The sequence below is a fragment of the Mustela nigripes genome, chromosome 5 (assembly GCF_022355385.1).
Source record: "Mustela nigripes isolate SB6536 chromosome 5, MUSNIG.SB6536, whole genome shotgun sequence".
Lineage (NCBI taxonomy): Eukaryota > Metazoa > Chordata > Mammalia > Carnivora > Mustelidae > Mustela > Mustela nigripes.
The window spans coordinates 65,432,975-65,458,436 of record NC_081561.1 but is presented as its reverse complement, the minus strand read 5'-3'; the positions used below and the strand labels follow the sequence as shown (position 1 = coordinate 65,458,436).

The window sequence follows — 25,462 nt, the reverse complement described above, 5'->3', positions numbered from 1 at the left end:
TAGCTCATTTTATGTTTGCCACACTGGAAAAGGCCCAGGGTAAATTTAACATGATGCATTTAATCACCATTCCAATTACAGTGCTACTGAAGCAGATCAATGTTTTCTTACTACCAATTCATTGGAACTTCTAGGTCATAAAGTATCATTATTAGGCATATTGGAAAGTCTCAGCCCAATGGAAATGGGGATTCTGGGATTTTTCCAATTGCTTTGAAATAGTAACGGAGGCTGCTTGGATGTACATTTTCCCCATGTAAAATGAAAATTGGAATTTAAAGGGATTGATATGACAAAGTGAAAATCCTATAATGCCCCAGGGAAGGATGAAGCAGAATGTTCATATCTAAAAGTAAAATGAGGAAAATGATGAAAAGGGGTGGATACTTCCATAGCAGCGTGCTTGATGACCAGTATCCCTGCTAATAATAAGTGTTGTGAGAGTATGTCTTGTCCCTGGCTTGTTCACAGGACCTAGCACAGTGCCTGGCACATAATGTGGATGTCAGTTTCATTTCACTTTATTTGTGCTTATGTATTTGAAAACGTTTTGAGGCTGGATTGTCAGATGCCATGCTAAATGTTGTGTAAGCTTACTAATAAAATGTGTGTGTGTGTGTGTAGACATAATAATACATGTATGTACATAGGCAGCATTTATAAAATATTTTTAAAGGCTTTATTAGGTATAATTTGATATATTGAATATCATGAGTTAATGCGAAGATTCTAATGTATTTTGGGTAGAATCATGTTCTTTGAAATGAAAATATATAGTGAAAAGATTTGACATCATTACTAGATCGTAATAAGTCTATTAACCCTATACTTTACAATATAAAATCAATACTAAGTGAACCAGGCTTATCTGTTCTGTTTGACTAAAAAGAAATTTCTTTTCCTACCTGTGGCAACCTAAACTTTTCTGTTCACCTGAACTTTTAAGAAAACATAAGAATTCTTGGGCATTAGCCAAGATTTGATTGATTAAGTCTAGGGTGGAGACTGGGAATCTCTTTATATATTTTTTTAAAATTTCTTTTCCTTGGGTGTTTATGTACAGACACTCCCCCTGCCCCACTTCATTAAGTAATGTCTTGGAAGGAAAGAGATGACTAGCATATGTCATATTGAAGGTGTTTTAGGACTAGTGTTGACTTTCTATCCATATTTCACCAGAAGTCTACTGTCAGAAAGTTTGAGGAAAGATATGTATTACTTTCTTTTTTTTTTCCCCCCCTCCCCTATGGCATATTCACAGAGTTGTATTATTGGAAGGTGCCTTAGAAATTTGGTTTATTCCCTTCATCTTATATTTGAGTTAATCTTAAAAATGTTTGTGTTTGAATCCTGGTTGTACCTCCTATTTGTTGTTGCCTCATTTCTCTGAGCCTTGGTTTCCTGTACATAAATTGGGGATAGGAGCACCTGGGTAGCTCAGTTGGTTGAGCACCTCTCTTTGGCTCAGGTCATAATCCCAGGACCCTAGGATCAAGCCCTGTGTCAGGCTCCCTGCTCAGTGGGGAGACTGCTTCTCCTGTCCCTCTGCTGTTCTTCCCGCTTGTGTTCTCATTCTGTAAAATAAATAAATAAAATCCTTGGGGGGGAAAAATCTACTGTAAAATAGTAGATAAAATCTATCTACTATACAGGTTTTGAAGGATTAAAATGCACAAAAAAATGCCTAGCATTTATCTTGCATGTAGTATGTTCTCAAAAATGTTAGATTTTAAGGCATATCTGTTGTACAAACTATCGTATACATAAAAGCCAAAAGAAGTAGGAAGATTATAATAAATTCAAGTTAAATATCCTGTGTGTATACCCACAGGCAGTTTTTGTAAATTATGGTAAAATACATATAAAACCCACCATTTTAAGTTTTGAATGTACAGTTCATTTAGTACATTCACATTGTTATGCAGTCATTATTGTCTAGTTTCAGAACATTTTCATCACCCCCCCCCCAAAAAAAAACCCTGTACACATTAAACAGTCCCTATTCTCTCTACCCCTTCCCAGACCGTGGCAGTCACTGATACTTCTGTCTTTGCGGATATGCGTGTTTTGTGTACGTGTGAATGTAATCATCAAACCCTCTGTGTCAGGTTTCTTTCACTTTGAATGTGGTCTAGCATGTCTCAGTATTTCTTTCCTTTTTATGGCTGGATATTATCCATTGTATCCAACATATGGATTGTATCCATTGTATCCACCATAATTTGTTTATGCATTCATCAGTTCATGAACATTTGCGTTCTTTCCACCCTTTGGCTGTTGTGAATAGTGCTGCCACCAAGAGGCACATACACATTTTTGTTGTAACACTCATTTTCAGTTCTTTGATTTATATAGTAATTCTGTATTTAACTAACTGAGGGAACCATCAAAGTGTTTTCCATGGTGAATGTGCTGCTTTATCTCATCAGCAATGTATAAGGGTTCTCCTTTCTCCGCATCCTGGCCAACACTTTTTTTTTCTACTATAGTTATCCAGTTAGGTGTGAAGTATATCTCATTATGGTTTTGGTTTGCATTTTGCAAATAACTAAGACATTAGGCATCTTTTCAGTGGGCTCATTGGCCATCTGTATATCTTATTTGGAGAAATGTCTTTTTAAGTTCTTTGCCCATTTTTCTATTGGTTTTTTGTCTTTTGTTGAAGGCAGAATCTTTTAATTATAAAATTAATTGATCCATCATCTTCAGGGGGTTTGTTTGGGAATATAAAATATATTTGGGTCTATAACAGTAAAGGATTGGAGTTCTTTACTTTTGAAAAAATAACATTTGACTGAGTGTTTTATTTTTATTATAGAAATGTAACTATCTTTAATTACATAGTTTAGCCTTATGTATTATTCTCTGCCTCCAGTCTGCACTAGCAGATAGCTATATTTATTCCTTCCGGATTATCATTATTTTACATTGATATTCTTTTTCAGTTCATAAAATGTTCCTTTCTCAACTTTTTAAACTTTCTTGAAGTATAATTTATATACCATAAAAATTTCACTCATTGTAACTGAACAGTTTGATGATTTTTAGTAAATTTACAGTGTTTTACCACCATTACCAAATTCAGTTTTAGAACATTTATAGCACCTTGAAGTTTCCTTAGCACCGTTGGTGGTACATTTCTGTGCCCACCTCCAGATAACCACTGAAATGCTTTGTTTCTTTCCTTGTTTTCTTTCTTTCTTTCTTTTTTTTTTTTTTCAAGATTTTATTTATTTATTTGAAAGACAGAGATCACAAGCAGGCGGAGAGACAGGCAGAGGTAGAGGAAGGGAAGCAGACTCCCTGCTTATCAGAGAGCCGGATCCCAGGACCCTAGGACCTGGACGTGAGCCAAAGGCAGAGGCTTTAACCCACTGAGCCACCCTGGCGCCCCTGCTTCTGTTTCTATTCTGTAGATTTGTCTTTTTTTGATATTCTTTACATAAATATAATCATAATATGTAGAAAGAAGATTAATATTTTCAAGGTTCATCATCCTTGTTGTAGCATGTATCCATAGTGTGTTCCTTTTTATTGCTTAATGTATGGATTATATCACATTTTATGTAACCATTCACCAGCTGATGGGCATTTGAATTGTTTCAGTTTTTGGCTATTGTTGAATAATGAATGTTCACGTACAAGTCTTTGTGTGGACATTCTTCCACAGCTCTTTTTTTTTTTTTAATTTAAAAAAATTTTAGTTATTTATTTGATAGAGAGCACAAGCAAGGGGGAGCAACAGGCAGAGGGAGAGAGAGAAATAGTCTCCCCGCTGAGCAGGGAGCCTGAGGTGGGACTTAGTGCCAGGATTCTGGGATCATGACCTGAGCTGAAGGCAGTTGCTTATTGGATTGAGCCATCCAGGTGCCCCTATCTCAGCTTTTTACTTTGAGAAAAGTTTTAAGTCTACAGAAAGGTTGAGATAACATAGTGTGTGTGTGTTTGTGTATACATATATGTAAAATGAACGTCTGTATATGCCTCACCTAGATTCAGTGATTGTTAACATGTGCTACCCATGCTTCACCTCTTTTCATGAATACACCTTTTGCAGAATTGGTTACAGATTATTCTGATAGTCTATTTATTAAGTATTTCACTATGAATCTTTAAGAAAGAGGACATACATTGTCATACAGAACCACAGTATCATAATCAGACTTAAAAATTAGCAATAATTTCATATCAGCTATTCATATACATAGTGAAATTTCCCCAGTTCCAAAAGTTTCTTCTAGAGCTTCTTTTTACCCCTTTCTTATAATCCAGGATCCAAAAATGATTTGTAGTTTCCATTTAGTTGTTATTTCTCTTAGTATCTCTTTTTTTAAAGATTTGGTTTATTTGATAAAGAGGGAGGGTGAGCGAGAGAGCACAAGCAGGAGGAGTGGCAGAGAGAGAGGGAGAAGCACGCCCCCTGCTGAGCAGGATCCTAGGATGATGACCTTAGCTAGAGACAGAAGTTTAATGGACTGAGCCACTCAGGTGCCCTCTCTTAATCTGCCTCTTTTGTTTTTACTGTCACTGAGGTTTAAGAGTATAAGGCCACTTAATCCCAAATTACAGATTTGTCTCTTTGCTCTCTCATGATGTAAATGTAACATTTTTGACAAGGATGTGTTAAGCATGTGTCCTTTTTTCATAAAACAGTGATTAAATGAAAAAAGTGAGTTAAAGTGTGGAATCATAAAAAATACCTTAAATAATTTAAAACATTGAATTAGGACACATGGAATGTTTCCTTACTTGTGTAGCTAAATGGTATCACTTAGTTAAGATATTGATTGCCAGATTGTAAAGGTATGACTTTTTATATTTAGCAGGTAATTTGTAGGAGGAAGCTTTGAGATCATATGCTGTCTTGTTTTTCAGTAACCTTTTAACTAATGACTTTGGTATCATTGTTTGGAGTGGTTACTACACCGAGGGGGGTGGTGTATTGAATGGTTTTTAAAAAATAACTTGTTAGTTGTGCAGTTGAAAAGGCATTTTGTATTGTCTTCCTTAGGTTTCTGTGCTTGAATAAATACATTCTAGATGTCTCCTTGGCTTGTTATATTGTACTTAGAGTATCAGAGAGAAATTTATTAGTAGCATGTAAGGTGTGGAGGTGGATTTTACATTTTTAGAGGTTGCTTTTTTTTTTTTTTTTTAAGATTTTATTTATTTATTTGACTGAGGAGATCCCAAGTAGGCAGAGAAGCAGGCAGAGAGAGAGGAGGAAGCAGGCTCCCTGCTGAGCAGAGAGCCTCATGCAGGCCTAGATCCCAGAGCCCTGACATGACCTGAGCCAAAGGCAGAGGCTTGAACCCACTGAACCACCTAGGCGTCATAGAAGTTGCTTTTGATATTTGATTGCAGTTTTGCAGTCAGTTGAGCAAGATAGTAGAGAAATTAATGGGATCTAGTAAGAAGCAACACTTTCTGTGTAGTAAGAAAACATATATCAAGTATTTTGCCAAAAAACCCCAGATTTGTTTCTGAACGTTAAGAATTTCATACATGGGGCACCCGGGTGGCTCAGTGGGTTAAAGCCTCTGCCTTCGGCTCAGGTCATGATCCTGGAGTCCTGGGATCGAGCTCCACATCAGGCTCTCTGCTTCCCGGAGAGCCTGCTTCCCCCCAACCCCCGCCCCCCTTCTGCCTCTGCCTACTTGTGATCTCTGTCAAATAAATAAATAAAAATCTTAAAAAAAAAAAGAATTTCATACATATTTTACTTTTTATTTGCATTTTTTTTTAAACCTTTTGGTAGAGTGGATAGTATTGTCCTCTGTGCTTTCTGAGATTGCTTACTTATGATGCTGATTAATCATGGGTAGATTCTCAGAATGTTACAGTTAAACCTGTAAATAGTTTTCTTTCTTTTCCTGGGCAAAGAGAATATGGTATGTTAATAATCTCTGTAATATTAATGTGGTTTGTGACCGGCTTGGCCCACAAAATTGGACATGTATATTGGATATGTCTTATTCTCATAACACTGATAGGTAAGTGAAGAGTATATGTTAAAGCATGGAATGCTAAAAAAAAATAATTTAGGTGTTTTAGGTTAATTTAAATCACAAATATATATAAACTGTAAGGCTCAAGACCTTATCTTTGCTTATTAGTCAACAATGATTTGAGAGGCATCCATATGGGATGTATAAGCCACATAAATAATACATCATTTGTGATGTAAGCATATTAGGAATATGATCTCTGGGACTAGGCTTTCTGGGCTAGAACCCTCATCTGCCTCTTACTAAAATGTGAGCTTAGGGAAGTTTCTCTGTACCTCAGTTTTCCCATGTGCAAAATGCTGATAATTGCAGTGTTAGGAATTGTAAAGCAGATGCTAGCTCAAAGTGGTTAACTCATTTAATCTTGCTGGTAACTGGCACATAAGTGCCTAAGTAAGTGTTTGTTAATGTCCGGATTTGTTCTCTAAGTGGAGTGAAACTATAAAGACATTTGCAAACTGAGGGCACTTTAGGTTTTTATGATTTGTTCCTTAATATTTAAAGTTGTCTTGCCCATGACTAATATGACAGCATTCTTTTCTAAAATAGCAACATGACTTTTAGCTATTCAAAAGTTTCAATGTAGAGTTCATAGAAATAATGCTTTCTTTTTGCACTTACAGGTTTTGGTAGTCAACTGTGTGATCACAGCAACAAGTAAACTAAGCATAGTTATTAGGCATAGACAGATTTGGGAACAAAAAAACAACTGACAGGAGTGGAAATAAGCCTCTGTATTGGGAAAAAGCTCTGCTAGATGGGAGAGCACCTGACAAGCTGTGGGCACATCAGTCTGTTTTATGGAGAGTCTTGAGCACAAGTTAATATAGACAGCTGAGTGAAGTCTTGAAAGGAAACTACTGCTTGTTCTTTTGAAGAAGATGCTGTTGCAGACTTAACCATCTTAAGGTACCTAGTGTAGTTATCTGCTATGGGTCTGTCTGCTGCTAGATTACAGCCTTTTATCCTATTCTTGTGATGGTTAAGGTACCTTCTGTTTGTGAAAAGTAGCAAGTTCTATGGCCCGGAAGGTAGATGGAGCCATGATTAGTAAGTTTTTCTTAGAACCCTTTGCCAGGACCCAGACCGGTCCTCAGCTCTAGAGAGGGGAACATGCACTTTCAGTTGAATTCTGAGAGATGGGTCCTGAGCTTTTTAAGATTTCCACCAGAATCTTAGATGGTGGCACATAGAATATGGTCATTAAGTTTATGAATGACATCAAGTTTGGGTGGGATAGATGATTCAATAGGTAACTGGATTAAAATTCAAAATATCTGAGGTTTAGAAAAGTTGGTGGATATATACATAGCATGTATATGCATGTATTCAGGAGGGTTAAGGCAAGATAATTTTCTTTTCTTTTCTTTTTTTAAAGATTTTATTGGTTTACTAGAGAGAGAGAGAGAGAGAGAGAGAGCGCAAGAGATCACAAGTAGGCAGAGCAGCAGGCAGAGAGAGAAGGGGAAGCAGGCTCCCCACTGAGCAGAGAGCCCTATGCGGGGCTTGATCCCGGGACCCTGAGATCATGACCTGGTGTCCCAATATTTTATTTTATTTTTAAAGATTTGATTTATTTTTGAGGGAGAGTAAGATAAAGCATGAGCAGGAGCAGGGAGAGGGAGAAGCAAGAAGAGGGAGAAGCCGACTCCCCACTGATCAGGGAGCTGGATGCAAGGATCAGTCCCAGGACCTCAGGATCATGACCTGAGCTGAAGGCAGACTCTTAACTGACCAAGACACCCAGGCACCCCTCAGTTTTGTATTTTAAAGTGAATGACTAAAATAGCCAGGAAATGGACATTTTGAACTTATTTCCTTTTCAATGAGCTTTGGACTGGGAATAAGGAGAGCAGTTTCTTTTCTGCTATCACCTTTCAACCGTATCTCATCACACAAGGTAGGTGTGATCCTGACTTTTTCACCTACCCCTTGGGGGGAATATCCTAGTAGACTGATAAAGCACATAAAATGTTTAGAATTTGAACAAATGAAGGTGCTATTAAGTATAAAAGATGCTAATTTTTTAAAGGGACTGCTTTTATTTATTTTTTTTTTTTTTTAAGATTTTTTATTTATCTATCTGACAGACAGAGATCACAAGTAGGCAGAGAGGCAGGTGGGGGTTGGGGGGAGCAGGCTCCCCGCCAACCAGAAAGCCCGATGTGGGGCTCGATCCTAGGACCCTGAGATCATGACCTGAGCCGAAGGCAGAGGCTTTAACCCACTGAGTCACCCACGCGCCCTGAAGATGCTCATTTTTTAATGTGACATTACCTGCACATTTAAATTCTTGTGTTTATATATTGCTAGGTAAGTGTTTTCTCCTCTTCCATGTTTCGTAGATGTCATGTTGGTGCTTGCATCTTCCCTAAATGATATGCGCTGAAATGTTGCATCTTGTAGATCTCTTTTTACTTGGATGTTTTCCAGCACAAGTACCTTGTGCTTTTCTTCCTTAACCCTGTATCTACCCTTGCTAGTCTGTTTAACCTTGTAGTTTGAACCCTTGTAACTCTGTCATCTCCCAAGTTTATCTCTAATTTTCTGACAAAGAAGGATCTAATGATTTAGGTTTACTTTTCATCTTCCATACAAATTATGCTGCATTTGATCTGATTTTCCATAAATATGGGTAAGTGAATGCCTTTCCTTACAAGCCTGAATTATCTTAGTAATAAGAGTAGATAAATGCACACTTCACCAGGATGAAGCAGAAGTATTTGTCACTTGGGTAGGACAGGTACATAAATAATTCCTCAGTTTTTATGTAATGATAGTTGCAACTGTGAAGGAAAATGCAAAGCTCAGTATCTTGTCTTAGAAGAAGTGTTTCTTGAGTTTAATTATTAACCCACTGCAGAAGTTTCATAGCCATTTAATTATGTTGACCACTGTTCAGGAGAAAACACTCTGACCTCCATACCCATTTAGGGCAGCAGCGTGGCTAGCCAGGAGAAGAATAAGGGCTGGGAATACCTCAGTGTATCTCTCTTTGGTTTTTTGTTCTTAGTTTAGTTCTCAGATTTTTGCTCCTATACTAAATGATTGGGAAATAAGATCTCACTGTACTGTTTTCAGAGCAACACGAAGAATGCCTTTTATAATGGAATAGTAGTAGTACCTGATGTAGTGTAGAATTAAAAAAAATTTTTTTTGTACGAATAATACTTTATTGAGCTATGATTTATATATAGTAAAGTGCGCAATCTTAAATATATTACATAATTTTGTCAAATGTATACATGTTAAGTCATCTGTTAGATAAAGAAAATTTTCATCACTCAGGAAGTGCCTTCCATTTCTACAGAATTTTAAAAACCTATTTTTACTAAGTGGATAGGAATAGTTTAAGTGAGAAATTTAATAATCAATGTGTATAAAATTTCTTTAGGTAGCTGGACAGCAGTGAACTTAGCCTTTAAGAAATTTTTTTTAATATTCTTTTTTTTTTTTTTTTAAGATTTTATTTGGGTGCCTGGGTGGCTCAGTTGGTTAAGCGTCTGCCTTTGGCTCAGGTGGTGATCCCAGGGTCCTGGGATCAAGCCCCATGTCTCGTTCCCTGCTCAGCAGGGAGTCTGCTTTTCCTCCCCCCCCCCCCCCCCGCAGCTCCTCCTGCTTATGCTCGCCTGTGTACGCATGTGCTCACGCGCGCACTCTCTGTCAAATAAGTTATTTAAAAAATTTTTAAATTTTTTTACTTGTCAGGGAAAGAGAGAAGGAGAAGTAGAGCAAGCACAAGCAGGGGGAGTGGCAGGCAGAGGGAGAAGCAGACTCCCCACTGAGCAGGGAGCCTGAAGTGGGGTGGGCTCCATCCCAGGAACCTGAGATCATGACCTGAGCCAAAGGCAGACACTTGACCACCTGAGCCACCCAGGCATCCCTTAGTCTTTTTACTTTTTAAGATTTTTTTTCTCTACTATAAAAGTGAATTTTGCTAAGCGTTAGTTTTGTTCTAAAACAAGAGTTTGAATTTCTTAAAATACACAGTTGGAAATGAAGAGACTGGGATATAAGGCAGTCCTCCATTTTCTAAGTAAGAAAAGGAAGTGTTTGGTCAATGTGAATACAAACTTTTAGGGGTGTAGGTGAAATAATTAAATGTCTAATTAAAGTGCTAATTATATATTTTAAAACTCTATCTTTTTATTTTGAGATAATTGTAGTTTTATATGCAGTTTAAAAAATAATATAAAAAGATCTTCTGTATTTATTCATTTTACTCCTATGGTAACTTCACATGCATGTTTAAGATAAGATCACAGGTTATATAAAATAATAAGCATTTGTATATGTTCCTAATATAAATTTTAAAGTATTAGTTTTCCACCCTCTTTATCAAAGCAATTTATTCGAACTTTCCACATCTTTACAGGTATCAGTGTCTTTAATGTTTACTAAAACCATGTTTAAAGCTATTGACCAGTTTTTCAGTTACTCACTTTATTAACAAGTTATTTGAGATAGAGCACTTTAAAAATCTGTAAATGTTACTTCAATTGGAAATTTTATCTGAAGCCACAAGAATCCATTCTTATTTCACTAGGAAAAATGCCATCATTTTAATGTTATTTGTGATCTTCCTAACATTAGAAGGGTTTTATTGCATTGCTTTATAAGTGCTCTTCAAAAGCCTTTTTCAGTGGCAGCTACCTCTTGTAATTCTGAGATCACACTTAATACTTAAGAATTAAAAACTGTATCTTACTTCCTTTAAAATTTGTTGTAATAACCTTGATAAAGCATCCAACACTAATGTTGCCTCACATCCTTCCTAACTTATGTGTTTCTGCCAGGTGATGAGTACTTCACTCTCTTTCCCCTTTGATAGACTCTGACTGGCTAGATGCCCCTGGGAGTTTAATTCCATTGATATGGTCTTCCTCTTTTGAAATCCCACATGCCCTTAACCCTGGGCATGACTGCATGCTTGGGTTTTTCACTTTTAGGTTTCTTGGGAGCTTTTTCCTTTTCTTCCTGTTGGTGTTTAGTCTAAAATTATTTGTGAGCCTCAAAAGTAAGGATTTAATTGTAAAGTAATTCCTTTTTTTTTTGGACAGATAATTTTAAGGAGGAAATCCTTGTGTTTGGGTATATATGCTAAGACAGCTGTAGCCACTGTTTACCATTGTGTGTGAGAGTTGGTAGTGTCATTAGTTCTCTTATTTGGGTGAAGTTTTTGGCATTTTTATTTAGTTCTTTGTATTTTGTTCCCTCCTTTCCTGTAGAGCTTTTACATGTTTTAATTTTTGTCTTCCTTTTTTACTAGTTTATTGGTGACCATGGCTCGTCTTGTTTTAATTGTTAGATAGTGTTAGACTAAGTTCTTAGTAATGTGTACAGGGCCACTGATGATAAAGGTGACTTGTTTAACATCTGTATATCTTTTAGCGTAGGGATTTGAAACACATAAAACTAGATGTGGATGTTGTGTCCTTGTGGTCCTTGAATTTTGTATAAAACGTTAAGACACTGTTCATTACAGTACCTCAACTGGAATCTAAGTTGTTAAATTGAAATTATCTTTTAAAGTAGTTTGACCCATATTGCTACATTCTATGTGAGGCGAACGTGATAACCACTACACTACGGAAACATATTGCTACATTCTAGAAACTAATCCCTCTTATTAACAATTGCGTCTTTTCCTTTGTAATATTCCCTTAGAAAGAAAACTTTGCAGACATTGTCTGAATGATTTAGAGTGATGTGTAACAGTTCAGACAGGCTGGATGCACTGTTGAAAACCTCCTTTGTCATTGCCAGCTAGGATGTCATCTGTTTGAACTGGCCTTTTTCTTGTTTGCCTGGGGTGAGCAAAGAGTGATGATTTAGCAGATTTAGTAGAGTTGTTTCTTGTTACCTAGCTGTTGTAGGAAGTTAGACTTTCTGGCTATAAGTGTACAAGGTGGCATACAGATTATTACTGGTCTTTAATCATCTAATCTTCTAGGCAAATGGAATGATTTTTAGAGTGGAGGAGGCATTGTAACTTTTTAAATTAACATGTATTAATTGCTTCCGGGGTATAGGTCTGTGAATCATCAGTCTTAGACATTTCACAGCACTTACCATAGCACATACCCTCCCCAGTGTCCATCACCCAGCCACCCTCTCCCTCCCCCAGCCCCTAGCAACCCTCAGTTTGTTTCCTGAGAATAAGAGTCTCTTACCGTGTGTCTCCTTCCCAGTCCCGTCTTGTTTTATTTTTTTTCTCTCCCTGCCCCCCACAACCTCCCACAATGCCTCTCAAATTACTCATATCAGAGAGATCATATGATAATTGTCTTTCTCTCATTGACTTGCTTTGCTTAGCATAATACCCTTTAGTTCCATCCATGTCGTTGCAAATGGCAAGATTTCTTTGATGGCTGCATAGTATTGCATTGTATATATACCACATATTCTTTATCCATTCATCTATTGATGGATATCTCTAGGGTCTTTTCATAGTTTGGCTATTGTGGACATTGCTGCTATAAACATTCGGGTGTATGTGAGGTGTTGTGATTTGATTTTTCCTTCCTTCTCCTTCCGTTGCCCCTCAGCCTCTCCCCATCTCTACTTTCTTCCTTTTCCCTCTACTTCTCTCCTTCCTTTAGATTATTAAAGAAGACTGAGTTAGGATAAGAGATAGTAGTGTTTTATGGATGTAAAGAAAATATTATAAGTAAAATGTTTCTAGAATTTTCAGAAATCAGGAATATTAATTAATTCCCAAAGATGAGTTAGTTGGGAGTTAATTTATCCTTTATTAGAAAATTAATATCCTTCAAAATTGGGAAATTTTTTATTTCAGAGGTCAACAAATGATTAAAGTAATATAACCATTTCTCCCATCAAGCAAAGATTTAAAAGTAATAATATTTAATGTTGGTAAGAATTTATTGAAAATATTTTCAGATCCTTTTGATGACAGTGTAAATTCGTAGAACTTATCTGATAAGTAATTTGGCCATACTTACCTAAATCATAGTTTTTCATCTAGTAATTCTCCTCAGAATCAGTTTTAATGAAACTTTATTCAAAGATTTATGACCAGAGATTATGTCTTCAAATTCTCATTATAGAAATATTTATAATAGAAAAAAATCTGGGACAGGGATTGAACATCCAACAGTAAGCAAGGGACTAAATAAATTATAGTATGTACTAGACTATTACAGAGCAAGAAATGGATTTTGAAGAATACTTAATGGCATGGGAAATATTAACTAAATCTAAAATGAAAATGAAATTTTACATATTTTTATCACTTTAAAAAATGAAATATGTGATCTGTGCAAAAGAAAATATGTATATATGTCATAAAGCATAATAAAATGCAAACTTGTGAACATATTACACAACTTTACCAACACTGTTAAATATAATAAATTCTTAATTATGCATATTTATTCATGGGATAAGAAGGAGTTATTTCAGAGTATTAAAGGTTTTCATTTTCGGGGTTTGGATTATCAGTGATCTTTGGTTTTCACTTAAATGCTTATGTTTTCTAAATTCTGTACAAGGGTTATGTGTTCTCAAAACTAGAAAATATCAAACATTCATTGAAAGGAGAGAAAAATTTAAGCTTGTTTCTTTCCACCTCGATTTCATTGGAGAGAAGCTTCTAAAAGTGTCTGTCACCTTTATCTCCTGAGTGACAAATCGTGACTGGATACACAGGGTGGCATTGTCTACTAGTTGTAGGCACTGTAGTATGTATGGTAGTGCTCCTGAGAACTGACAGGCTGGCAGTTACAGGAATTGTGGATGCCCTTTCTTCCAGATGGTGTTTGAATGACCTTTATTTACAAAACACACTTTTGAAATCTATTTAGGTTTTTATGTTTCATGCTTTTAGGAAAAGGGGATTCATTTCTTCATTTAACAAATATTGGGTTCCTATTAAGTACCAAAGAAGAGTAACCAGGAAGGTAATTTGCTAAAAGAAAGCCGGAAGAAGGACTGATTTAAATTGGGTGGTCAGGTGAATCCTGCTTAGGGGGTTTCAACCAGGACTTGAGTGATAAGAAAGAGCTGTTCTGCTGTGATTTAAGGGTAGAGGAAACAGCATGGGCAAGAGCTCTATAGCACAGTCTAGGAAAAGAAAAAAGGCCAGTGTGGTTGGAATGCTGTAGATGAGGGGAGAAAAATTGTAAGAAATAAAGAGAGGAGGTAGGGAAAAGTAAGCAGAGTGAGACCATGAGGGATCATTGTGGTTTTGGAAAGATGTTTGAATTTTATATTAAATGCCATAGGAAATTGTTGGATGGCATTAAGCAAGAAATAAAAATAATTTATTTTTCATTATTATTATTATTTTTTAAAGATAGATCAAGAGAGAGAGAGTGAGCCTGAGCAGGGGGAGAGGGCAGCAGGAGAGGGAGAAGCAGGGTCCCCTGAGCAGGGAGCCCGGCTGGGCAGGGAACCCAGATGCAGGGTTTGATCCCAGGATCATGACCCAAGCTGAAGACAGACGCTTAACGGACTGAGCCATCCAGGCACCCCGGCATGATTTAACTTAGTTTTAAAAGATTACACATTGCTTTGTGGAAAATCATTGTAAGTGGTCAAGAGTGGGAATGGGGAGACCAATAAAAAGTCATTTTCAGTGGCCCTGGTGTGAGGTAATGGTGGCCAGAGTGGAAGCATTGAGAAAGGAGAGAAATATAGATTTGAGGTCTCTTTGGAGATTGACACAATGAATTTTGCTGAGTATTATGTATGAGAGACTATAGGAGAGAGGGAAACCAAAGCTGGTTTCTAGGATTTTGACTTGAGCAACTGGAAAGAAGATGTTGGCATTTACAAAAGTGGACAAAATGCATCAGGCAAGTTTGGAAGTATTGGAAGTTCTAGTTTGAAATGTTGACTTTGAGCTGCATGTTGACATGTCAAATAGGCAGTTAAATATATGAGCTTGGAGCAAGTTGAAGAGGTTTGGGATGAGGGTGAATATTTCTGAGTCTTGAGTGTATAGATAGAATATTTAAAGCCATGGGAGAAGTGGAGGTAATGAGGACTGAGTCCTGGGATTTCCAGGTAAAGGTCTTGACTGTGGAGGAGGAGCCAGCAAAGGTGACCATAAGAGAGCAGTTAGGTGAGGAAAACTAGGGTTGGGTAGTAAATTTGATCTAGAATCTGAACAAGAAGGTGAAAGTAAAGGGAATTTCGAGAGGGGTACATCTGGATGAATGGTACTGAGTGAGGGAGGGAGTGAGAGGAGATCGGAGACCTAATTGTGTTTTTGTTTTGTGAGGCTGCTGTAACAAATTACCACAAATTGGATGACTTAAAACAACAGAGATTTATTCTCTTAAAGTTCTGGAGGCTGAAAGGCCAAAATCTGGTGGGGTTGCCTTCTCTCTGTGAGGTTCTAGGGGAGAATCCATTCCTTGCCTCTTCCAGCTTCAGTGAGCTGTCCCAGCATTCCTGGGTTTGTGACCATACTCCTACAGTCCCTGCCTCCATCTTGATATCTCCTCCTCTCCTGTGCATCTCTCCAAACTCGCTTTGCCCTTTCTCAGAAACACTTGTGGTATCATTTAGGCTCCACCTGGATAATACAGGGTAAACTCAGAATCTTTAATTTGTTTGCAAAGACCTTTTTTCCCCCCAGATAAATTAATTCCAGGGATTACAAATTCCAGGGATTAGGATTTAATCTCTTTGGGTGGCCAGTATTCAAGCTACTAATCCTTGGTTTTAGAAGCCTGGGAGCCTTTGGAGATCTCTATAAGAGGAGTTTCTTTGGAGCAGTGGGACATAAAAGAATCCTCTTTACCTTTCATGTTTGCTGTCACATAGAGAACTCTGTTGTCTGTTTCAAGACTGCAGGTTGATCACATTGCCTTTCTATGGGCCATCAGTAGTTGTATGCCTGTGGTTGAATATGAGAAAGGAGAAAAGGTCTCAGAAGCGTCTGGCAATTCTTTCAAGTTCTGTGTTGCTGAACTGTGATCCAAGTTGGCATTACTAGTGGCCATTATTTCTGTATCCAAAGGCTGGCTTATTTTAGATTTCATACATCTCTGTTTTGGTTAATAATATCAGTAGCTGTATTATTTCTTTCATAACCTGATTGATAAGAACGTTGCTGGGAAATTCTTATTCAGAAAGTGGAATGGATGTCACTTAGTAAGATTTAGGTATAGTGGATATTTTAAATAAATTCTCTTAAGGGAGGGAAGGATGGTGACCCAGTCAGTTGAGTGTCTGCCTTTGGCTCAGGTCATGATCCCAGAGTCCTGGGATCCAGCCCCACGTTGGTCTCCTTGCTCAGTGGGGAGTCTGCTTCTCCTTCTCCCTCTGCCACTCCCCCTTCTTGGGCTCTCTTCTCTTCCAAATAAATAAATAAAATCTTAAAAAAAAATTCTCTGGGGCACTTGGGTGGTTCAGTCATTGGGCATCTGCTTTCTGATTGGGTCCTGGTCCTGGAGTCCTGGGATCGAGCCTCACATCAGGCTCCCTGCCCATTGGGAAGCCTGCTTCTCCCTTTCCCAGTCCCCACTGCTCCCCCACCGCCTGTCCCACCCCCTCCCCGCCTGTGTTCCCTCTCTCTCTGTGTCTCTCTCTGTCAAATAAATAAATAAAATCTTTAAAAAAAAAATAAAAAAATAGAATTGTTTAAAGGGAGAGAAGGGGATGCAGAGAAAAATGCAGTTTTTTCCCTTTTTTCCCCCGCTTACCAGCTTTGTGAAACACAGATGATAAAACTGTTGCTGTGCTGAGCTGCCCTCATTGGTTCTTTGCACACTTTCCATGATTCCTGCAGGATAATGGGAAACATCAAAAGTGCTAAACAAGTTATCTCTTGCTCTCTGTGCTACTGCATGGACAAAAGATAGGGACCACATCTGGAAGAGGTTTGCTTTCCTGGGATTTCTAGTAAACAAAGAAATTCCTTTATCCTCAGTTTTCTTTCAGTTGGAACTAAAATACTTGGCAGTCTAAGGTTGCTTCCCTACCTGTATGTATATTTGGAGAGGAGAGCAGGGATTGGGCTTCCTCCTGATGAGAGCTTTTCCTTTCTCAGGGAGCTTACTTGATCAGTGTACATTAAATCTTTGCTTGTGGGACCATATTCCTAAATTACCAGAGTGCTGACTCAGGATTTATGTGTACCCTTCAGCTTCTGTATTGGGGGCAGCGGCCCTAGTTTGTCATGCTGAAAAGAAGTCAGGCTTTGGAGTTGGCAGACCAGGTTCATCCACATACTTTTTCTTTAATCTTTGGCAAATTATATACCCTCTGGAAGCCTCTTTTTCCTCATTTTTTAAAATGGAGTTGAAGGCATCTGGTGTGCTTACCACAGAGTAGCCATGTAATAAATAAATTTTTACCAATATAATAACTTCTTTTCATCTTAATACTCGTAATTTCCTTATTGCCTTTGATGTCTTTGTATTAAGCAGAGTCCTAAAGAAAGATTCACTTGTTAACATAGCATCTCTTTTGGGGAAGGAGAAATAGTGGACCCCCACCTCCTACCCACCTCCCCAGTTTTGTCTCTGTGACAATTACTTGCCATTAGGTCTTGGATTCCAGTACATTGGAAAACAACCATAATCATCAGGGAATACTTTTGAGGGAGGCTTTCATTAATGGTAGAATTTACTAGGGAGGGCAGAAGAAAGTTGGCTTAATGTGTATAAGAGTATCTCTGGGCAAAGACTGAGATACTGGGAAGGGAGTTGCTGAGGAATTAAGCTGTGAATAGGTCAGTTTATCCAATATAGAGTATTCTAGGTTTGGGGAAGAAAGCTGTAGGAACGTGTCCACTTGGAACAGGATCAAGAAGGGAAACAGCAATGAGAAGAACTTAATAGACAAGTTATTGATTGCCCACTGTGTTGTGCCTGTGCTGCTTTGTAGTGTCAGGTGCTGTGTTATGCTATGAACAAAGGATGAACAAAGGATGGCATTTGGCCAAGGTCATGTATTTCCTCTTTAGTTCCCCAGCTAAAGACCTTGGGCAAGCTGCTTGCCTGTCAAGTGGAGATAAGACTGTCCTTTTATTTCCTGAGATCCTTCAATTTAATAACACCTAGGAGGAGGTGGAAGGAACATTTCCTCATTAATTTAGTCCTCATTTGTAACCAATCGTATGATGTTTCCTGGTTGTAGAAATTTTAATGTGATTTTTTTAAAAAAGTGCATTTTAGAAGCAAAGCAGTAAAGTGATACCCATCTCATGGATGGCGGAAAGATTAATATAATGTATGTTAAGTGCCCATCAGAGTTAGTATTCAGTGAATTGTAGCTATTATTAACAGATCAAAGGACATGAAAAATAATTTGTTTGGGAACCTCTGAAGAAAGAATTTTAAACAACAGGGTCAAAATGTGACCAGGATCTGAAATAGGACTAGAATGAAGGGAAAGAAGATGAGATAAAAATTCAAATAATGTTAGGGAGATAAATGAGGGTGTATCTGAGTAGAAAGTTTTACTCCTTTACAGACAAAATTTTCCTTGTTTATAGTGATACCTTCACTTGTGGTATATGTTCCATTGTGAACAGAGAGAATGTGGTAATCTTGTGGGACAAAATGACTCCTGTGTCATCTGGGCATATTAGAGTAATTCTGATCTATGCAATTTCTGAATTTTGCTCATCACAAAAAATAAAGCATTGTTTGATGCACTGATAACAAAGTGTGTGTTAGTTTTTGTTGTTCTGTTTGTTTTCATTTTCTTGTGGGAGTGGGTGGTTGGTTAGGGACTTAATTAGCATTAGTTTTTAGCTAATCCCCTGACCAGGAGATTTCTTGCTTAATTTCAAACATCTTTATGTTTTCATTAGAGTAATACTGAATTTTTAGCTCTTCTTTCTTTTTTTTCTTTTTTTTTTGCCCCAGGTCCAGCAAGACTATGAATCTCTGTTCCAAATGCTTTGCTGGTAAGTGCAGAAAAAGGGTTTTTAATTTGTTTTAGTTTTCCTTCTTTTAATTGTTTTTAAGATGATCTAAGTTATTTGGCCTTCCTTTGTGTTTATGCATGGGGTTTTGTTTCCTTTGCATATATGTGAAAGTAGTTCTCTTTACCAAGTACTTCATATATTTCCCTAGGACAATTGAAATAGCCTTCCCTGAGTGAAATAAAATTGTCTGTGTACTTGCACCCAATAGACTTTAATAATGTACAGTGGTGGGCATATAGTAAAACTATAAAAACTTGTGTTGTAGTAGGATAACAACATGTTCATCTCTGATTTTGACTTGAAATGTTAGTAGTGAATATTGCTTTTACCAATGAGAATACAAGAGAGAGGATATTTTCATGTTGGAGTCAGGAAGAGAATCATGTTGAATTAGCCCTAGAATCCAGTCCCTTGTTGAAATTATGTTGGGTAAATCACTTAATCTCTTTGGACCTTAGAGTCATCATTTGTAACATGAAGGGCTTGGGCTTGATGTTTGTCAAGGGCCTTTTCCACCCCTCAAAATGCTGATTGGTTGACTCCATAAACTATGACTCCTTCATGAACTTAAACCTTCATTTAAAAAAAGAGAATTTTATATCTAATGATCTCATATGAAATAACTAAGTCTTTAATGAGATATGTTTAATCTTCCTTTTCTAGTCATTTTGTCAAAGATAAAGCTGGATGCAGGATAGATTTTGATCAGGAATGTATAGCAGTAGGGCAGAGTTCACTTTGAACTGAACACAACTTCAGTTTGTGCAGAGGTACCTGGGCATTTTAAATGGAGAATGAGGTAGAATGGAGAATGAGCTAGCTAGTTGCTAGCTTGGCTCAGTAGAGTCAGGGAAGTAAAGAATTATAAAGGGTTTGTCAGTGTAAGTGATGACTAGGTTGGTTGTGTCTGCTCGCTGATGTTCTGGAAGTTTAGATTCTATTCTGCTGAGACTGAGAGACTGAGGCCCTACCATTTTTTTTTTTTAAATACTTTTTAAAATAAACATAGGCCCTACCATTCTTGATGGTTAGATTTTAAAAGAATGGCTTTCATGTCCTTGAGATAGGGATTCCTGAGGTTTAGGAGTTGCATCTGCATCTCAAAGGGACAGAGGAAGGATTCACAGTTGCAAATAGTAAATGGTCTAAGATAGGGTGGTCAGAGGCTTGTAGACAGGTTACAGCTAGAAAAGCTTTTAATTCTTTGGTAGACAGGTTACAGCTAGTAAAGCTTTTAATTCTTTGGTAGCCTTGAGCTTTCTCAGGCAGGCACTTTAAGAGGGGCTAAGGTCATCCTGGGGATGGGTCCTTGAGTTGTTAGAAAATGTGTTGGTGTTTGTTTAAATATTTAATGTTTGGGGGAGGCCTAGATGAAATCATTTGTGTTGAGTCTGTAGTTTTTATAGGTCACGGTTGAGTCCTAGTTGAGAAGAGGGTTCAGAAGAGAGCCTATAGCTAGAGATTGGTTAAGGAGAGACTCTGTTAGATTTCACCTTCTCTTCATTATGCTACTTGGGCAAGAAAATAACCATAGTTAGGCTTTAGTCCTTTACGTTTATGCTTAAATTAGGGGATAGTTGGGAGGGAATTGGGGGAGTTGGGAAAGGTGGCAGTTTGTATCTGTTAAAAGTTTGGAATTTGTCAAACACTTTGGGTCTTTAAAAGGAAAAAAATATTGGTAAGTTTGGTTTTTATCCAACTTTTAACAGTATGTCTGCCATTAAGTGAGCATATTGTACTTTTTTACTCTGCATGTCTACAATTACACATATATGAAGAAATGCTTCCTTATTGGTGAGAGTTTGTTTTATAGTAAAGATGAAAATAGCAGTGAGACAAAATGTGTATTAGATTGATGACTATCTCCATATAGAGCTAGCTTCCCCTTGTAATTCAGTAAAGTGTGGCTTTAGGACAAAGCCAGGCACCTTTGAGTAAAGGGGCTCACATCAAATACTCAAAGAACCATCTTGTGTCCCTGACTAAATACAAAATTTTAAAAATTTCTGTGAAGGCAGTTCAGCTGTGTTCTTTGCATTTCCTTGTACTTGTAGGGTATGAAATGAGGAACTAATGAGGATGAAAGATACTGCATAGGGAATGTAGTCAGTGATACTGTAATAGCATTGTATGGTGACAGATGGTAGCTACACTTGTGGTGAGCACAGTATAACATACAGACTTGACTAATTCCTGTGTTTTACACCTGAAACTAATGTAACATTTTGTGTCGACTAGACTTCAGTTAAAAAAAAAAAAAGGAATACTTTTAATATGCATTAATACGTCAATTTACAGAAAGGGACAAAAATAGAGGAACTAAAGTATAAGAGAGATCTCTTGTGAGTTGAAGGTTAATGAAAAATACAGATAAAGATTTTTTAAATTATAAGCTACTGGTGTAGTTATTTCATTTTCTGAAAATTAATTTTTTTTTTAAAAGAGTATTTATTTGAGAGAGTAAGTGAGCAAACGAGCGTGAGAGAGAACACACCAGCAGGGGGAGCAGCAGAGGCAGAGGCAGAGGGAGAAGCAGGCTCCAGGCTGAGCAGGGAGCCCGGTGTGGACCCAGGGCTGGTCCTGGGATCATGGCTTGAGCAGAAGGCACCCCTGAAAATTACTTTGAATGTAACTTTTAAAATTTATGTATTTGTTGGAAGATAGTTAAGTTTATTTTTGTTACATGGTTACTTGTGCTTTTGTCTCATTATTTGTAAAGAATGTTACAATAAATAAAATGATACATGTCATATAAGAAACACATTCTAACATGATTCTAGAGCTAGGTGATACTTAGTTTTGTAAGATTCTGTTTTCACATACTTACTCAAAAGAGTAATCTTAGATGCTGGTTTCTGATACTTTGGAGAGAAAATAAAACTTTTTTTTTTTAAAAAGATTTTATTTATTTGGCACAGAGACACAGAGGGAGAGAGGGAACTCAAGCAGGGGGAGTGGGAGAGGGAGAAGCAGGCTTCCCGCTGAGCAGGGAGCCCACTGCAGGGCTCAATCCCAGAACCCTGGGATTGTGACCCGAGCTGAAGGCAGAGGCTTAACCTTCTGAGCCACCCAGGTGCCCCTCATGTTTACTTTTGTTATTTCTCAGTATTGTCATATATTTATTGTTTTAGTTCAAAATGGACGTTGGAGAGGCTTTAAGTGTTTGAAATGGCCAGTAGTCAAGGAGTATTTCATTTTCCTCATTGCTGAATACTTTGTATCTAATTTGAAAATTATCAGCCTTGTTCATTACTGTCAAATTCTCTACCTAAATCATAAATTATTACTGAATAATATAGGTTATGCTTTTAACACAAATTTATTTATAATTATATTTATTTATATTTATATATTATATTTTATTTATAATTATATTTATTTCTAATTTATTTATAACAAGAATTTATGCTCGTAGCATGCCATTAGTTTATTTGGGATCTTTATTTTCCCTTTCAAAAATAATATATCAGCTAAATGCTGATTGACAAGACTACAGAGCAGTATCTGTGGTATCTTGTTTTTAATTAGACTATACCTAATTTTTATTTTTATTGAAGTATAGTTGACACACATGTTACATTAGTCTCAGGTATGCAGCACAGTAATTCGACAAGTCTGTATGTTACACTGTGCTCACCATATCTGTCATCTGTCACCATACAGTATCATTGTCAGTATTACAGTATCATTGACTGTATTGCTTCCATCTGTGTGATTTGTTTCATACCTGGAAGCTTATATGTCCCACTTTCCTTTAATTATTTTGCTCATACACTTCCTTTTCCTCTGGCAACCAGTAGTGTGTTCTCTGTATATATGGCCTGTTTTCTGCTTTTCTCTTTATTTTGCTTTTTAGATTCCACATAATAAGTGAAATCATGCAGTAGTTTTTTAAAGAACATGTACAAAGTTATATATTTATATAAAATAATATGGCATATCTAAATACATGGGTGGCATTGAGGAAACTGTACAAGGATGTCCTACATTTCCTTCTTCCCACATGGACTTTAGATTAAGGAAGACAGCATGAGGAAATGGAGCAAGAAACAGAAAAATTATATGCAGGTGACAGTGAAGGAATCTGGGGGCCAGGGAATCTGGGAATTCTGCTGTTTGCATTCCTTCCTCACCAACTTTTCCTCCATCCAGTCTGAGTGATAGCCTGACAAGTGAATGGCCAGTCAGGGAAAAAAGTATAGACACCTGCCGTCACCCTGCATATGCATCAGCAAGTTCATGGTTATTCTCATTTGGCCAAATATTTGGCGTATCAGAATTTGTGAGAATTTGAGAGGGCAAAAGAGGATTATAGAATCTTGCCCTCGGCCTGTTCTACTCTGGTCCTCTTCTGTCCTAATTAGCAGTGGGATTCAGGCCAAGCTAGTGATAAGTGGACTGAAGGTGCTGGCCACCAACACCCCTTTCCTCCACCCGTGCACAGATTTTTTATTGCTACTTCTCCTCATCTCATTGGACTAATGTTACTGAGCTCTAGGAAAGCAGAGATTTCTCAATGCTCTTTTCTCTCTCCCTGACCACTTCCCCACCCCCACCAAAGGTGAATCATTGCCTAAGAAAGAAACTTTTGCTTCAGCCCTGCCTTAGTACCAAGGCCTGTAGGCTGGCTGGCTTTGTCCTTTTACTTCTGGTCTCCTTAACAATACATATGGCATCTATCTGAAATGTGGGATTTTACCACATGAATGTGACTGAGCATGTGTCTTCAGGCCCATAGCTTTTTAGCAGCAAAGGCCAGGAAAGTGGGTGGGGGCAAGATGCTTCCATAGAAGCTAGCTTCTTAAGCTTTTTCCTTAAGCTTCCTTTCCTTTTCTTAAGACCATGATACTTGTGAGGCCCTCTTGCCTGAATTTATAAACCCCGAATCTCAGCTTCATCTTGCTCCATGTATTTGTTAAATGGTTCCCATCTGTAGGCTCACCCATCAGCCTTCCTTCTTAGTTTTACAATGAATACCATAGATTTTTTTTTCCAGCTGGCAGTTATATGATTGTTAAATTAGAATCAATGTTACCTATATTCAGCTCTTTTACAGATGAGGAAATAGACAGCCACAGAGGTTAAAAGGCTTGACCAAGGTTACACGTCAGTTCTACTGAGATAGAGTGCAACTAGAACCCAGATATCTTGACTCCAAACCCAGTGCTCTTTCCACTATCTCGTGATACTTGGAAAAGCAACACTCCAGAAGAGAAAGAGAAGGTGCCCGTTTCATGTAAATAATGTTCTCTAGTCTTTACGTTATTTAAGAACCAGGGTAAACTGTCAAGAGATACTCACTGAGTAAGGGAGGCTAAGTGAGCATTTAGTTTTAGGCAAGCAAATCAGTTTTTCTTTTTGAGGATTTTCTAAACCTGCCATAATGGAAACATAAGCAATAGCAGCCTAAGGGAGAAAAACACTTAGAAGCACAGAAAACAGATCTCATTCAATTTTTTTTGCCTTATCCCAAGTATGTCAGGTTAGCCTCCAGATGTAAATCTGCCATATTATTCCCAAGGTTTAGTTTAACCAGTTTTGGGATACTCTCTAATCACATCTATCCTTTTGCAAACAAAAGAATGTTTGCAACATTATCCAATCAAAGTCTCTTATTTCTGACCCCTACCTGGGCTACAGTGAGGATGTAGAAGTCTCAGTTTAACCAAAGAAATGAACTCCGCCTTTTTTCAACCCACATCTCTCTTCAGAAGCACACAGCAGAATTGCAGTCATTTCTGGCTAGCATGGTGAGAAGATCTAATAAGGCATTCATTCCATCCTTCCCTATGATAAATAAAAGTCCAGTGGGTGAGGAAGGGGAGAGAAGGGGGCCCAGTTTACCCCACAGTTTGCTGGTGACGGATCCTGTGAGATGGAGATGTGATCACCAATTACCAGGTTCTTGTCTGGTCCTGTACTTGGGATTGTTTATTCTTCATCTTGTCTTTGGCCGTGTTGTAGTCTCTTGAGTCAAAATATGTTGCCTTTTCTGGAATCTGTGCATGAGGAAGTCAGAATCTCCAGGCTTTTGACTTAGGCTTGGATATTTGGCCTTTAGCTTTGCCTCCTTGGCTCTCAGTAAGAATAGCTATTTCTCCTCTGTGTCCTGCATCTCTTCACCAGTCTCCTTTGGAGGATTCTCCTCTCTTGTTTCTTGGACTTCTTGGGACCAGGCCTGTGGAGGTAGGAGGCTTGGGAAGTCAACCAGAGAAGGGAAGGGGAAGGGGAAATGGGGACAACCACTGCTATGACTGCTCTCAACTAGGGTTGCTCAGTTAAAATGGTGGCCCTTGCCTCCTACTTTCTTCCTTCCTTCTTAAAATTTATTTATTTATTTATTTATTTGAGAGCCAGAGAGGGAGAGCACAAGCTAGGGAGAGAGAGGAAAGCAGGCTCCCCACTGATTAGGGATCCCGCCCTGAGCCAAAGGCAGATACTTAACTGGCTGAGCCACCCAGGCACCCTGACTCTGACTTAATTTCACTTAGCACAATATCCTTTAGGTCTACCCATATTGTTGCAGATGGTGAGATCTTGTTCT

At 37.8% G+C, this 25,462-nt stretch overlaps 1 protein-coding gene across 1 annotated transcript in view; it reads left to right on the top strand.

Moving 5' to 3' along the window:
• ZFAND3 (zinc finger AN1-type containing 3) overlaps positions 1-25,462 on the top strand; it is a 335,812-nt gene that overhangs the window by 96,859 nt on the left and 213,491 nt on the right. The window contains exon 2 of the mRNA XM_059400549.1: positions 18,857-18,897. Within this exon, the coding sequence (XP_059256532.1) occupies positions 18,857-18,897 (41 nt within the window). The remainder of the gene's footprint in view (positions 1-18,856; positions 18,898-25,462) is intronic.